Here is a 15,496-nt window from a genome sequence, read left to right as displayed (position 1 = left end):
ATGCTTTTTAAATTCCTTCATTAAAAAAATTAACATGGTGTTTATAAAAGCATTTATTATAAAAAGGGGGGACTGAAGGAAAGGAATGGGAAGGAAACAGTCCCCCAAACTCGAGAAAAACCTCATTCGATCAATAAGCACCCTTCAAGATTCCTCATCCCCACTCCCATGGTCCTAGTCTGTCTTTTATTAGACAAATACTTTTGATCGTCCCCTTTGTGCTCAGCAATGTTAGACGGTAAGGAGCTTACAGGGCATCGTAGACAACCGTTCACTAGTTGGCACCGTGGGCTCCAAGAAGGCGCAAGCGACCTGAGCTGGGAGGCTCAGGAAGGCTTCCCGGAGAAGGCGGTGCCTCCCAGGTGGAGCTTGAAAGCAAAGAGAAAATTTAAGGTTTGGGGTTGCTAGGTCGCTGCGATCCCCGGCATGCGCCTCTTGCAAGGGTAACGGCGAAAATGTGTTGTTGGTCTTTTGGAGAAAACTGTCTCGCTTACCATCTGTCGAGAGGAGAGAGTGGAAGGAATGGAGGGAGGAAAAGAACCAAAGCTCCCCTCTTCGATAAGACGTGCACTGCAGCTCCTATTGCCGGATCCAAATGCCCACTCCGCTGAAGCAGGAGCAGCTGGGCGGTGATGGCGGAGAGGAGACTTCTTGCCACGCGCTGGCGGCCGGGCGAACAGGCCCAAGTCGAGGGGCACTCCCGTCCCAAGACCCTGGCCTAGTCGCCCGAGTTCTCACGACCCTCCTTAAGGCTGTGGCTTAACTAGAACCTAGTAGCGCTGTCCCTGGTTCCCCAGAGATCCTGGGTTGGGGCGTCTCGGCCGCCCTGGTTCATACAGCGGAGATTTGTTCCAGTCGCGGGCTTACCCAGCGCGGGCCAGCAGGGCGCCGCGGGGGCGGGTGTCGTTTTACGGATGGGTTTCCTCCCTAATCAATTCAAATTCTCTCTCCCCCCACCCTGGCCCCCTCCCTCACCCCCAGGCAGAGGGAGCTGGAGTCCCGCAGGCCGAGCCCTAGTGGCTGGCGCAAAGGTGGACCTGGCATGGGAGGGGGTGGGGACGCCCATGGAGGCCGACTCCCGACACTCGGGCGATGAGGCTGGACCTCTGACCCTCGGGGTGAGCGGAGTTTCGGGCCTGGAGTTCCCGCCTTCGTTCTTCCCCTCCCAAATCCCGAGGCAAGAAGGAGATCTATCCGTCGGTCCCCGGAGAACCGCTCAGCCCTGGGCGAGCAGAGCGGCGAGGCCCGAGCGGGTTGGGTCGGATCGGGCGCCCAGGGCCGCGGGGCCACCCAGGGTCTAGGTCTTGGTCTTCCGCGAGCTGAGTCCCGCTCGGCCCAGTGATTCTCTGCGTTTGTCTTTTTTTTTTCCTCTCCACTCTTCCCAACCTTCTTTGCCTCACTGTTCGCTTTTTTCCTTTCCTCAAGGGGGGCATCCTTCCTGGGTAGAGAACAATTTCTCCTCCGCTGAGTATTTCCATGGCTTACCCTTGGGCCGCTGAGTGACCTTGGGGAAGTCACTGAACTTTCAGGAACTGTGTGAAAAGAGGGAAGGGTGCTCTCTAGGGCTGTTTTTCTGAAGATGCTTCCGAAATTTAGCCCCAGAGGACTCAAGGGAATGAAGGTCTTCCCTCTCCCTCCCCATCTCACCACTGATAGGACGGAGCTGTGTGCATAAGCACAAAATCATCTGAAAAAGGAGGGCTTTTGGTACGAGTGTTTATATTAAAATAAGGGAGGTAACTAAATTCTTATTTTGAAAAATTCGGATGTAAGACACCCCATCGGGAAATAAAAATAAGATGATGCTTTCTACGACTCCTTCGCTGATTTTGCAACATTTCTTTTCAAATTTTGTTCTGCGTACTCGCCCCCCTTGGCTGGTGCTGCCCTCGGGGAGCAAAGAATGGCTGGTACATTCCTGAGAGGGCAAGGGGAGGGTGTAGCGATGGTTAACAGAGAAGTTGGCTCTGGGTGTAACTATGCCAACTGTGAGGGAGGCAAAGGGAGGGTGGTCTTTTACGCGGGTCTGAGATCTGGTTGCCTTTAATTCGCCCCGAGACTGCGTGTTGCGTTAATGGGCGTCTGTCAGCGGAGGGCTCAGGTTTCCCCACTTGCCTCGGACAGTGGAAGCAAAGGGGCAAAAAGCAAAGGAGACCGCTCAACCAGAAAGAAATATGCCAGGCCTCTGGAGCAGGGGGTGCAGACTGAGAGTGAGTGGGCACCGCGGGCTTCTCCTCAGGCCCAGGGCGGGGCCGAAGGACTCAAGACCAGGGGGAGACCCCACCTTTGAAAAGCCCCTTCTGACTTGCCTCTCTTTTGCTTCATCCTTTCAGATAGCAAGGGACTGGAATAGGTTATGCAACCCCTCATAGAAAAACCCATTTTTTTACACCTAAAATCTAGTTGTTCAAAAACAAGCCAAACACTGCAAGTGTTTGTAATGGAGTTGTTTGTCTTTCTAGAGGCCATTAACAAACAGATAAACTCCTTACATCCCCTTAGGTCTTTACAGTTTATAAAACATTTTTCACTGACACCAACTCACCTAATCCTGCAAGCCCAAGCGACAAATAGACTCCTCATTCTCATTGTAGAGGCAAGGGAATGGAGAGAAAGAAACCAAGCAGTTTGTCCAAGGTCACAGTCAGGAAGTACCTATTCCCTGATTGGGACGCCCTCCCCCTCTGGAAGGCATGTCTCATTCCACTGCTTCCTGTCATTCCCTCCCATGAAATAGACACACACACACAACCGCCCCCACCACCACGCGACCTGGGCATTCTGAGAACACCTTCCAACCTCTCCATCCACCTCCCAGAGAGGCGTTCATTTACTAATTATGCTGCAGTTTGCAGCATGTGTCTAATAGACACATGGCTCTGGAACTGGCTTTCCTTCAGATTATAGTCTCTTCAGTACAGTTCTTCAAGGAACCCACGTTAAAACGTGCACACACACACACACACACACACACCAGCCTTTCATAGTCCCCTCACTGCCAAGACTCTTCCTATAAACCATATAAAATAAATAACCTCAAATATAACTCTTAATTGCTTCCAAGTCCATGTTTCCTCATCACTAAACTTTATTACTTCCCAATCTTTAGGGCAAACTTCCCTCGGGACTTTGTCCCTTCCAGGAGAGAGGCCGAGAAAAATAGTTTTTCAGAGATTCGACCTGGGTGTCCCAGGCCGGGAGGATGAGCACGGGAAGGGTGTCAGTGTGCTCAGAGCTTGGGAGGGAAGCAGAGGTCTCTCAGGGTTGAGAGTGGACCCTCGGAGACAAAACGCGGAACTTTTCCATCTGCTCGTCGCCCCCTACAGGCCACGTCCGCCATCGCAGCAAGAGCCCTGCAGAGCCCGGGCATGTATTCTAGCCTTCGTTCGCATTTCCCTGGACCTCCGAATCCACCCTCCATTCCCGGAGGGACTGAGAACCGGGACCCCACTCAGGGACTTTGTCCAGGGGATACTCTAAGAGCCACAGGCCTTGGAACTGGATAGACTTTCTAGAAATGAGTGCCGGAAGAAGTGGAAACCAGTTTAAATTCGTGTGTAGCCGAAAGCTAAAATCCTCCCCATAAAAAAAAACCCGCTTCTTCTTTTTATTACAAATAACTCTGCCTAAGTGAAATAAAAAGCCGATATCAGTCGTGTTGCCTTTAAATCTCAGTGTAAAAGGAGATTCTAGTGCCTTTCCTCGCTGCTGCTCGCGTCCGCTCATATCAAATGTGGGTTTCCAGCCCTCCCTTCCCCAAGTGCTTGCGTTCATTATATACGATATTTGCATTTTTCCCTTCTGGTCTAAGCCTTCATGGTTTAGCAAGCTTAAACCAAAAAGAGCTTTTCAGCTGAGGTATGGCCAGGCCTATCTCCTTGACATCTGCCGGGACTTTAAACAGCCGCTGGTCGGTTTGGGGTCTGCGTCTAAGAGTCTCCTACCCTCCAAGAAATAAAGGGGACCATCTTCAGGCTCTAGTTCAAGGTTGATAAGTGTCTGGAAGGAAAGTTGCCGGGGGATCTCTCCTCTACACTCCAACGCCTAATGCATCGGGGGAGGGGGGTGGGAAGCCCTGCGAATCTCAAGCGGCAGCTTGTGGCCGAGTGTCACGCTGCGGGCGCAGGCTCGGCCGGTATTGCTGCTATGCGCGGAAATATGAGCGAGTAATTTTATAAGTAACAAAGGATCAGGGATGGAATGAGGCCCCTGTTATCCAATGTCATTTAGAAGCCTTGGATCAGCAGCTTCTTGAGGCTAAAAGTGAATTCAAGAAGCCCTGCCTTTCCCTTTTCCCAGGGGTGTCAGCTAAATTTAGAAATAACCTCTATGTGTTTGCACAAATCATGTACCATTTGCTGTTTGTGTAAAAACCGATTAGCCAGACACAACTGTGAAACAACTTGTTACTTTTATAGCTGCAACACACAAACAAATTTAGATCCGTTTATTTTTCCTTGTAAAAAGAGATTAGAAGGGACCCGCCCGGAGACTGTGTGGTCCATAATCTCTTCTCCGTGAAGGTAACTGTTGCTCCTCTCGGTGGCGGTTGATTATCAAGTTCTTGTTTATCAAGTTAAACGATCTCACCCCCGGCAGCTTGTTTTATTTTAGGACTCTGATCCAGAAGGAATGTTTACTCAGGACACAATAATGTTTACTGTTTACCAGGAAGACCGATTCGGTTTTTGCGAGGAAGGGTCTTTTAAAGCGACTCCCTTAGCCCACGCCGACAGCAGGGAAATAAGGCTCGGATCAGCAGCCGGGAGGCGTCTCCGCGACCAGGGAGGCGAGGTGGACGCCAGCGCCAGAGACTGGCGGTGTTTTGCAAACAGCACGCGCATAGGGCCGAGCTGACAGTACTGCTACCCGCTCCAGTTTTAAAAAGCGATTTCGCATACGTAATTGTAACAGCTAAATTAATTACGAAATAATTAGAATTGATGCCATTTGAGGATATGTTATTGGTGATGGGAACCGGCTTCTCGCGTCTAGATGTTTCATTTCTACCTTAATACTTAAGGTTGCAACAGCTGAAATGCACATTAAAAATAATCCGCAAGGACATCTCCCCATTCCTGCTCTGTGATCTCGCATTTCACACTAAACTAGCCTAAGGTATTTTTAAAAAGGTTAAAAAACGGGGTGATGTGCATCTGTTTTTAAAAGGATATTAAGGCCACTATTTCTTGGCCTTCGGAAAAGCTGCGGGTTGGAGGAGGCATCTACAGGAATCCTTCAGAAATCGAAATTATGTTGTGGATTACTGCCATAGAAAAGAAGTATCCTATTTGAAAATATTATGAAAGAATAAAACAACTGTGTATCACCTATCAGGTTAATATAGGTAATACAACTCCACTGCAAAATTTAAAATGCCATACATATATTTAAAAAGTTAACTGGGTTTATTACCACTTCCACTTAGGGGATGAAAATAAACAGTTTGAAAAATCAAGGCTTTAAATGCTAAAATGAGGGAGATGTTTGGAATTAACATTCTTTTGAAAGGATAATTGAAACGACTAAGAACTCTCATTTGGGAAGTTTTCATTGTGAAAGATAAAGTCTTGTATTTAAAAAATATTAAAATTGTGCTGATGTTTAGAATTAGGTTGGTTTTTTTAATGGCAGCTTACTTAATCTTCAGAAATATCTAGTCATTTAGATTTAATGAATTGATAGGAAGGAGATCACCACCAACATCCCGATTTTACATGAAAACTAAAAGAAAATATTAATACAATTTAAATTAGGCATATTCTTTCTCTAATTAAACTTCTTACACTCAAATTATGAATTAGCAAAATTTGAAAAGGTCATTCCTTGAAACTCCTCTAATATCTGGGAAAAATAAAACGCAAATACTATTTTAAAATCTTGTCATTTATCTCAGACACCTAAATAAAACACTAGGCTGAGCCTTTAAAAATTTTATTTACAAAGTTGTGTACAACACGATGGAATAACATTTAGAATACCATATATATTCATTCATATATAAACAGACTTTTATAATAGAATGACACTATTCGCCTTGTGAAAATCTTTTAATATTTAAAATCTCCCAACATCTCTATACATTTTTTTCTCACATAAAACTGCGGAGAGTGAACCTTCAGAAAAAATGAAAGTTCAGAGCTCTAAATCTACTGAATTTGTTTTTTTCTTAAAAAAATAAAAACCCCAAAAGGAAAGTCAATAATTTTTATACAAATATATACAAAGAATTTCCCTCCCATCCCCAAGGTACTGAGAGCAGGCGCCGTCGGGGTACATTTTCGGAAATTCGGTTTTCGGTTTTACCTGTACGGAAAGCTATTCCCCGCGGGTGCGCGGTGAGAGTTTGCTCCGCCAGCCTAGGTGTGCAGGACCGGGTGGAGGCCGCCGAAGGTCGGTGTCGACGGGTTGGAGGGAGGAAATGGAAGAGAGGCAAAGTCCAGGATTGGGCAGGGGGGCCAGGAGCGGGGCGGGGCGCGCAGCTTGCAAATGCAGCCGACGCTCGAGGCCGCCGCCGGACCCTGCATCCCGGCCACCGGCACGTCCCTATTGAGCGGGCCACTTGGCCTGCGCTGCGGCGGCGGCAGCGGCGGCGGCCGAGGCTGCAGGCTGCAGAAACTGTCCAGAGAGCGGCACGCTCAGGATGGGCGCGATGGTCGCCGTCGTCCGACTCAGCGAGAGAGGCTGGTGCGTGGCCATGAGCGCTGCCGACTGCACGGTCCCGGGCGGCCGCAGGAAGGACTGCGCCGCCCCGCCGCCCCCGCTACCCCCGGTGCCCCCAGTTACCCCGGCGCCCCCAGCGCCCGCCGCCGAGCCCCCGGGCGCCGCGGGGCCCCCACCGATGATGTTCTCGATGCTGAACGACGGTCGCGCACTCGGCTCGGACTTAATGAGCGACGCCGTGGTGCCCGCGGCGCCCGCCGTGCCCGCGGCGGCCGCGGCGGCGCCCAAGCTGTTGAGCTGCAGCTGCAGGCCCGGGCCGAGCTGCGAGCCGAAGGCGGCCGCTTTGCGGCCCAACTCGCCCGAGGGCAGCAGCGGCACGGCGGGCGGCAGCACGGGTGCCACCGGCGGCAGAGCGTACGGGTACTGGAGCGCCGCGGCCGCCGCCGCGGCTGCCGCGGCAGCAGGGTGCGAGTACGCGCCGGCCGCGGCCGCAGGGTGCAGACCGTAGGGGCGGCCGTAGGGCCCCGCGGCGCCGGCCGCCGCCGCCAGGCTGTAGGCGCCGAAGCTCTGCATCATGAGCGCCGTCTGCTCACGCAGGTGCTCCTGCTGGTGGCGCTTGAAGCGTTTCCGGCGCCGCAGGAAGCTGCCGTTGTCGAACATGTCCTCGGACTGCGGGTCCAGGGTCCAGTAGTTGCCCTTGCCCGGGTTGCCCGGTTCACGGGGGATCTTGACGAAGCAGTCGTTGAGCGAGAGATTGTGGCGGATGCTGTTCTGCCAGGCGGGGAACTTCTCCCGGTAGTAGGGGAAGCGGTTGCTGATGAACTCGCAGATGCCACTCAGGGTCAGCTTCTTCTGCGGGCTCTGCAGGATAGCCATAGTGATGAGCGCGATGTACGAGTAGGGCGGCTTCACCAGGCTGTTCTTGGGCTTGTTCGGAGCCAGGCCTCCCGCCGCACCGCTGCCCGAGCCAGGCCCGCCACCGCTCCCGCCACTCTCCTCGCCGCCAACGCCGCCCTTGCAGCCGTCGGCCTCGGACGCGCCCGCCTCGCCCCCTGGCCCGGCCCCGGCTCCAGCGGCCTCCTTGGGCAGTGCCAGGGGCTGCTGGTGCGGCGGCTGAGGCTGCCCATGGTGGGGGGCCGCCAGCGTCACCTCGTCCGCCTCGTCCAGGCGCAGCTCGGGCGGCCCCGCGGGGCTATCGCAGCCCGCGTCGCTGTCCTTCTCCTCCAGCCCGTCATCGCCCTCGCCCACCACATCGATGTCCACGTCCTCGGCCGTCAGCACCGTCTGGCCGGACATGTCGCTGGCGCTGCCGCCGCCGGAGAGGGTCATCCCTCCTCGGGGTTGGTGGCGGCGGCGGGGAAGGAGCGGTGCGCGATGGGCGTCTTCAGGGGCTGCCGCCAACCTCAGGAAAGGGGTTTTGGGCGCCCCCGAAAGATGGGGGATTGGGAGAGGGGAGGGGGGCGTAGGTGGTTCGGGGCCCTCCGGGCTTGGCTCACACTCGGCGGCCCGGCATCGCGCGGAGAGGGCTCTGCCGTCCGCCCCCAGTGGCAGCGCTCCGCAAACTCCGGCTGTCCCTGGCGCTCGGTACTAGGCGCTCGCTGCCGCTGCCGGCCCCGGCGGCTTCTCCACGCCGCGCCCCCTCACTTCGCCCGCCTTCCTCGGCCTCTGGCCCGGGCGTGGGGAGCAGGAGCAGTGCTGGCGGGCGCGGGACGCCGGGCGCCGAGCAGCTCGGGAGGGCGCGGGCAGGGGCAACGGGGGGAGGGGGTGTCAGGGACGCTGAAGCCCCCGTAGTCGAAAGTCGCGTTTTAAGGACTGGCCTGATAGATTACTTTCTACTTAAAGATCCAGCGGGAGGCGGGGCCACGTGACCGTGCGTGACGTCAGGGCCGCCGCTGAGCCGGCCAAACTCAAGTTGGTTGAGAGAATTGTCAACAAAGGGACGAGGGACGCGCAACTCTGCGCCGCACCGTGCGCCAGCATCCCGCGGGTCCCGAGGGCGCACCGGTCCGCCCCGAGACCCCACCTTGGGCTGGAGCCCGGCGCGGGGGGTTGAGGGAGCCTGTGGGTGTGAGTGCGGATGGGTGCGTGTGAACGAGTGAGGGTGTGGGCCTGTGAGCGTCCGCCGAACCCCGAGGCTCCGCTGCCCTGCCCTCCCCGCCCCCTCTCCCTTCTCCCCCCTTTGCCAACGCTCCCTAGGCAAGGACTGGGCGTAGAACGTAGGACAAGATTCCCATCCCGTTGTTATTTTTATTTTTTTTTAAAGAAAAACTTAGTAGTCTCTGTTTTGTTTTTTGTTTGATTCTTTTTAGCTCTAAAGAGTAAGGGCTGCGCCCCGGCTCTGTCTTGCTAATTAGACTTAAGAGCCCCTCCTGCCTCAGTGCTTAGACGGCGGAGACACCTACTGAGGGGAGGCGCTCCTCCTCCCCCTAAAGTCAAACCACCCGGTCCTGCCTTCGCTTTCCTGGCTCGATGTGGGCGTGTTTATATGTATATACATATTTTTTTCCCGCTCGGCCACAGCAGCATCAGTTGGGGTTCCCGAAGGTCAGAAAATGGCTATTGATTAATCTATTAGAATAATTGCCGAGAGAAATAAAAAAGACGTAAAATAACAGGGAACCTATAAATAAAGAAGCCTAACTAGCTGCTCGGAGTTGTTAAACGACTTAGCATGTGAAAAAGTCGGAAATGAGGCGCTGGGGAAGGAGCCGGGATTGTCAGCGGCCTGGGTAAGTCGAGTGGGGCCGGGAAGAGGCTTCGGGCCTCTAGGTTAGACGCCGCGCCCAGGCTGCGATGGCAGACAACGCGGGGAGCGGGCGGTGTGACTTCGCAGGCGCCCAGGCCCAGCCTCCTGGGAGCGGGACCGGCCCCGAGCTTGCCAGCGGGCTAGGCTCTCACTGCTGCTAACTAACGTGGATTCTTTTTCCTCTTAGGGCATAGACAAACCCTCCAAGATTTAACTTCCTCAGAAACCAGCAACAGAGGAGGTGGAGGAGGAGGCGAGGATGCGGCCAGTGAGCACCGAGTTTCTTTGGCAAGGAAAGTCAGTGATGGTAGGAAAGACTGTGGGCATTTAACTGGGATGTGGCGGGGGCGCAAACCTACCCGGGTGCGTTGCATTGCTGGGGCGCGTGGACCTCGCACTTCAGAATAGTGCTTCTGACCGGGTGAATGCGCGATGCGCCGCCTCTCCCCCTCCCTCATTTTAAGGCAGCCTCCTTGCGAGCCGCGAGTGCCTACCGGGTGTGGCGGGCTCTTGGAACCCAAGCCCAGTCTGGCCGCTGAGGCCTGCGAGGGGAGTGCGGGCCTCACCAGAAGAAGGAGCACAAGGGCGGATGGTCCGAGAGAAAATAGTGAAATATTTACAGAAGACACTAAGAAATGGATACATTTCCTGGCGGACAGTAGTACTTCTGATTCCCTGTGTCTCTCACCTACGATCCCCCTCTTTCCTTAGACTAGACACACACGTAAACTCGCTTCATTATAGGCAGTGCGACACACAGATTGACTTTAATTTTCATTAGATAATTTCCCGGTTAAAACACTAGCACGTTGGATCCTCACTTCGCAGGATGTTCCTGGTTGAAGCTGGGGCAGTTACTCCAACTTGAGACGCCCACGAAACTCCAAGGTTTTTCTGTATCTAAATGAAACCCCGATTGCACCTGACCCTAAAATGCATCTGGGTTCATTTCCGCAGCTGCACCGCTTTGTGGCCCGCAGACTCCGAACCGTTTACAATACCACCTAGACAGCTTCCAGCGAAACCGACCGGAGCGGCGAGCTGGCCGCCCACCGACCACCCCCCCGCCCCCGGCAGCGGAGGTCCCGGCTGCAACTGTCCCAGTAAACCAATAATTACAAAAGGAAGGTCGGAAGGACACGAAAAAGAAACCGAAATTCGCAAATTCACAAATCCCTTTTGCTCAGCTTCGGTTGTACAGCCCCAGAGGCAGGCGCGGGCCGCAGCAGGAGCCCTACCGCAGCCTACGAGGCTGGGCCCGCGTGGACGCGTGCGCGCGCGCGCGTGTGTGTGTGTGTGTGCGTGCGGGAGGGTGGCGGCTCCGTGGGCTGCCCTCCGCAGTGTTCTTGAAGTATCCTCCAAATGAGCCTAATTTCGATTTCTCTGCCCGCCAGGGCTGGCTCTCAGGACTCCCTCGGCGCCGCTGTCTCTGCCTCTCAGCCTCCCTCGGCCAAGACCTGGCTCAATCCGTCCATTCCCCGGTGTCTCTGGAACCTCCCTGGGGGAAGGGGTGGGAGGTGAACAACTCCCAGCCGCCAGTTCCATTTGTTGCGCTTTTATCCTTCGACACAATAAAAGTCAAATTAATTGATTCATACCATTAATTACGGGGCGTAGCGTGAAAAGCAACGCTTCCCCTCGGTTAGCGATCTATTGTGCTAATCTCTTGTTCAATCAGTGTTACCATCTGATGCCGGGTCTGGCCCTTACAGAAACTTTTCGACTCGATTAGCTAAATGATGAGACGTGCGGGACCTACTGGCTGTGGCCCCGACGTCCTGCACCCGTGCGGGCCCAACGGCTGAATATCGATTTCCAGCGGAGGCGGCGGATTTTCCCGCGACCTCTCTAGGCTAGGAAGCCGGCCGCCCTTTCCTCCTTCCGGGCGGACAGCAGCGCCGCGCAACCTCCCGAGGTTGGAAGGAGGCTAAGCGGCAGCCCAGGTGGGAGGCAGGAAGGTTCCCGCTGCCATCGCCGCGGGACGCCGCCAGGGCGGAAGGGCCCGAGCCCGACGAGGTGCAGGGTCCTGTCCTAGGCCGACTAGATTCCGGGCTAAGTAAATCCTGTTTGCCGCGTAATCTCAGCTTGCAGCTAAAAGCCCACAGGTTGTCAGTTACCGCCAAACTTTAGAACAGACAGAGATGGGAGATGTGAGACGGATACAGAAAGACAGGGACACATTTGTGGGGGGAAGAAAGATGTGATAGAGGGAACGGAAATATTAGTGGGGGGGGGAAGGAAAGAGAAATGTGGATAAACATTTTCTGAGTCTCAGAGGGTTACTGGGGAGGTAGAAAGAGGGAGAATGAAAACACACACACGCACAAACAATTACTATGAGTGAGAGTGACTACTTGGGTCACAACAAGCAAACTTCCCCGGAGGGATTTAAAGAAGATGGCAGCCAGCTGTCTCACCTGTTCAAATGTTTGAAACGTTTCAGCCAAAGAGAATGTAATGAGGCTCCCTCCGTTTCTCCTGGGGCGGGCAGAGTCCGTGGTACCCAGCTGCGGAAGCCGCCGGGACCGGGGCCGTTGGGGGCGGTGGTTGGTAGTGGTGGTGGAGCGGACCGAGGTTCTAGCAACAGGAAACAGGAAAAGTGGAGTTCGGATCGATTGGAAGGAAATTGAGACGTCTCGGGGGAGGGGAGATTTAGAGTGTGTGTCCTGGGGGGTGAGATGGGGGTGGGGGAGACAGAGTGGATGAAACAGTTTATGACGGAGAAAGGGAAATTAATTACAACTCAATTTGGGTTCTTAAGTGGTCAACACAGGACGAGGGGCACGGTCAGAGTGTGCGTGCGGAAGGCTGGAATGGCCCACCTACCCCTCGCCAGGCCCAAGCGAACCCAGGTGCCCTCTTCCTCCTCCTTTAAGTCAGAGACTATGCCAATGGTTTGAATAAATCGTTGGCCCGAGGTAAGATAAATCTTTACGCCCGGGCGCGTGTGCGCTTTTCTTGCAATACGGGGAGAAAGGAGCACGTTCAGCGCAGTGAGGGGCGCGACTCCCACAGAGAGCAGTCACCCTCCCTCTGCTGCAGCGGAAACAAAACGTGGGTGGAGCCCATCTGGAATATACCCCTCTCTCCACCCCGCAAAAACCAAAGTCGGCTCTTTCTGGACAATCTTCACAGATGTGTTAAACTATTATCAGCCTCTGCCTGGATGGCCGCCACCAAGGGAGGTGGGAAGGGCTGAGATGATATCCGGGTCCCCAACGCATCCAAGTTATTTCTATTTCCACCCTTGTATACCTTTCCAGATCTCTTTGGGATGGGGGGAAAAGATTAATTTAATGTACATGTTTGGATTTGCATCTCAAAACTTCATTTATTTACAAGGTGTCCGCCACTCAAGGCCCATGCCAAGAAGTGCCTTGTAATGGCGAGAGAGACCAAAGGGAAAGGAACAGAGAGAGGGAGAGAGAGAGGACGGCTTCGAATTTATTTATATTGGAAATGTATAAACATCCATTCTGTAAAAGGCAACACGTTTAATTAACGATGAGAGAGCAGTTAGGGGCAGAAAGCTAGTAAAATTGTGTGATAAATTTATGGCATTGTTAGCGTGCTTTTAATTACGGCTATTATGTTAATTATTTCACATTAGCATGGAGTTATCAGCAGCATGTCAGATTTAATCAAAACGAGCCTTTCTCTCGAAAATTGTTCTTTTCATCCGCGAGGAGAAAGGTCCTGGGCAGGATTGGGGTTTAAAAATGACTTGGCATTGAAAGCTCGAGTCTTCTCGACGCGGTTTGGTGCGATGCGGCCGGGCCCGGCTGTCCGCTGGGTCCCTCCAGGCTACCGGCAGCTCGCGGAGGAGCCGAGGGCTGGGTTTTTAGGAATTCACCATTTTCACCCCCTTCGGAGCCGACACTTCATCATATGGGATCATTCTGTCAAACAATATGATGCCGCTCATTTTTATCTGTCCCGCTTTACAAAACCCCCATTCAGCCCAACGAGGAGCAACAAAAGCCTTGGAGCGGCGAGGCGGCTGCTGGCGAACACAGCCTCCCGGGCGCGCGGGGGAGAAAGGCGAGAGGGGCCGAGGAGAGCGGTCAGCGGGCGCGCGCCCTTCGCCGCCCGAGGGAACGCGGCTTGGCAGGGCCCGCGCACCCAGGTGGCGGGTCCTCGGGTGTGGCCCGGGCGGGACCTCTCCCGGGCCGGCACCCGCCCTCGGCCTCCCCGCGGGCGCCGGGCGGAAGCGCCTTTCCCTCCCCGAGAGCGACTCGCCCACCCAGGCCACATCGATTTCTCAATCACTGCGGATCGATTTATTGAGAGCAAATAAATAGCCCATTTTGGAAACGTTTCAATTGTTGCCTTGATGGTTGGGGCGCTGACGCGGGAGGGCGCGCAGGGCCGAGGGGCGCGCGCGGGAAGGTCCTTCTGGGAACGTGGGGGGCGCGAAGGCCGAGCGCCACTCGCCGCGGGAGCCTCGTGTGTGCGCGCGCGGCCGCCGCCGCACGTCCCCCACACTTGGATCTCCGGCGACGCCCCGGCCTCCTCGAGGGTTCGGCTTCCTCCGCTCGCGCTCAGCTCCCCCTGGCGGCGGGGCGAGCGGGAGTTCAGCGCCCAGCCTTTACACCTCGTCACGTCCAGGCAAGTTCGCCGGGGTTCTGAGTCCTTCAAAAGTTCCCCCTCAGGCCACCGAGCGACCCTGAGTCCAGTCCCCGGGGCCCGCGCCGGGTGGAGGTTCTCAGGCCCCGGGCAGCTCGCGCCCACCCCGCTGGCCTTCCGGCCCGGGCCCGCGGACGCTGCTGCCTCCTCGCCTCGGCCCCGCAGCGGCCTTCCTGCGCAAGACCACTCAGGCCCCCGCCCTTCCCGGGACTGGGCTGTGGACTGGCCAGCTGTTGCCTTATTTTTAGAGCCATTCCATTCGCGCGGTTATATTTAACTCGATCCACTCCTCCGAGGAGGTCGCCAGGACATCGAATTCTCTACATCGCAGCTTGGGCCCGCCTGCCTAGCCTCAGTGGCAGGTTGGAAAACCCCTGCTTAAGAATCTTTGACATCTCTGGAGCTTGGCTAGGAGAGGGAGGTTGAGAGGGCTGGTTCTAGAAGCAGTCGCCACCGCGCCTGCACACACACTGCGAAGAGGGTCAGTCTTGGGTGGGGGAGGGGAGTGTGGAGGAGGATTCGGTCCCAAGGGAAGGATTCTCTGCGGGGAGTATTGGGGTCCATTTCCTACTTATGCATGAGCCAGAGCACCCAGGTGACCTGGAAGACGCCTTACAACTCTGCCCTTCAGAAAGGTTATGATTTTTGTATTCATGCAGAAATCCTCTCTCCTCTCTACTCCTGAACAAGGGCAACAGGATACTTAAATTTAAACTGGCTCCTCAGTTTCAGCCCAGTCTTCCCTCGGCAAAATCTCAAGAAGACTATGCCACTGGCCCAGTCACATCCCAGGGAAGGGACCCATTTGGATAACATATAGAAACACCATCATAATACATACTTTTTCTCTCAGAAGGGCAAACTGAATTTACAAGAAAAAAAAAAAAAAGTAAAAGTCACATACTAAAGGTACACATACAGATGTGACAAGACCTGGGATATTAAATGCACTTTTAAAATTTAAATTCTTCTCCTTCTAACACTTTTAAAGAAAGGACTTTCTTAACCTTGGGTCCAAAGCAGATATTTCTGGCTGCCTCTTTTGTAGATCTCCCTACAATGCACCGGAGAAAGGATGGAAGTCATACAGCTGAATTTAGCCGGAGGATGCTCTAGCCAAGCACTCTCTGTCTGGCGTGGGGGGTGGGGGGGGGGGGGGGGGGGGGGGGGGGGGGGGGGGGGGGTGGGGGGTTGGCGGGGGGCGAGGGGGGGCGTGCTGGCAGCACTCAATAAATATTGGTTCAGTAACTGAAATCAGTAAGACACAGCCTCACTCTGATGAGTGACTTATTAAAGAAAGTTTATAGCTAAAATGTGGTATAATTAATTGTATAAATATTTATCATAGAATGTTACAGGAGTTCAGAGTAGACACACCTAACTCTGCCTGGAAAAGAGGGGTGTGTAGGAAGGTTTCCCAAAGGAAATAAAGCCTGAGCTGTCTTGAATGATGAGTTAACT

General features: G+C 54.4%; 1 protein-coding gene and 1 long non-coding RNA gene across 3 annotated transcripts; one reads left to right on the top strand and one right to left on the bottom strand.

The window, feature by feature from the left end:
• Nucleotides 1-6,191: 6,191 nt before the first annotated feature.
• FOXD3 (forkhead box D3) lies at nt 6,192-8,422 on the bottom strand. Its single transcript, XM_059899074.1, has one exon. The coding sequence runs from the start codon at nt 7,990-7,992 to the stop codon at nt 6,547-6,549; it is 1,446 nt and encodes a 481-aa protein (XP_059755057.1). The 5' UTR covers nt 7,993-8,422; the 3' UTR covers nt 6,192-6,546.
• Nucleotides 8,423-8,612: 190 nt separating this feature from the next.
• On the top strand, nt 8,613-10,977 carry LOC132350155 (uncharacterized). Of its 2 annotated transcripts, none has more exons than XR_009497861.1 (3): nt 8,613-8,730; nt 9,597-9,716; nt 10,367-10,977. It is a non-coding gene; the product is annotated as an uncharacterized LOC132350155 (long non-coding RNA). The 2 variants fall into 2 exon arrangements; XR_009497860.1 differs by lacking the exon at nt 8,613-8,730 and adding an exon at nt 9,100-9,392.
• The last annotated feature ends 4,519 nt before the right edge of the window (nt 10,978-15,496 follow it).

The sequence above is a fragment of the Balaenoptera ricei genome, chromosome 1 (genome assembly GCF_028023285.1).
Source record: "Balaenoptera ricei isolate mBalRic1 chromosome 1, mBalRic1.hap2, whole genome shotgun sequence".
In the NCBI taxonomy this organism is placed as follows: domain Eukaryota; kingdom Metazoa; phylum Chordata; class Mammalia; order Artiodactyla; family Balaenopteridae; genus Balaenoptera; species Balaenoptera ricei.
This window is presented reverse-complemented; position numbering and strand designations above follow the sequence as displayed.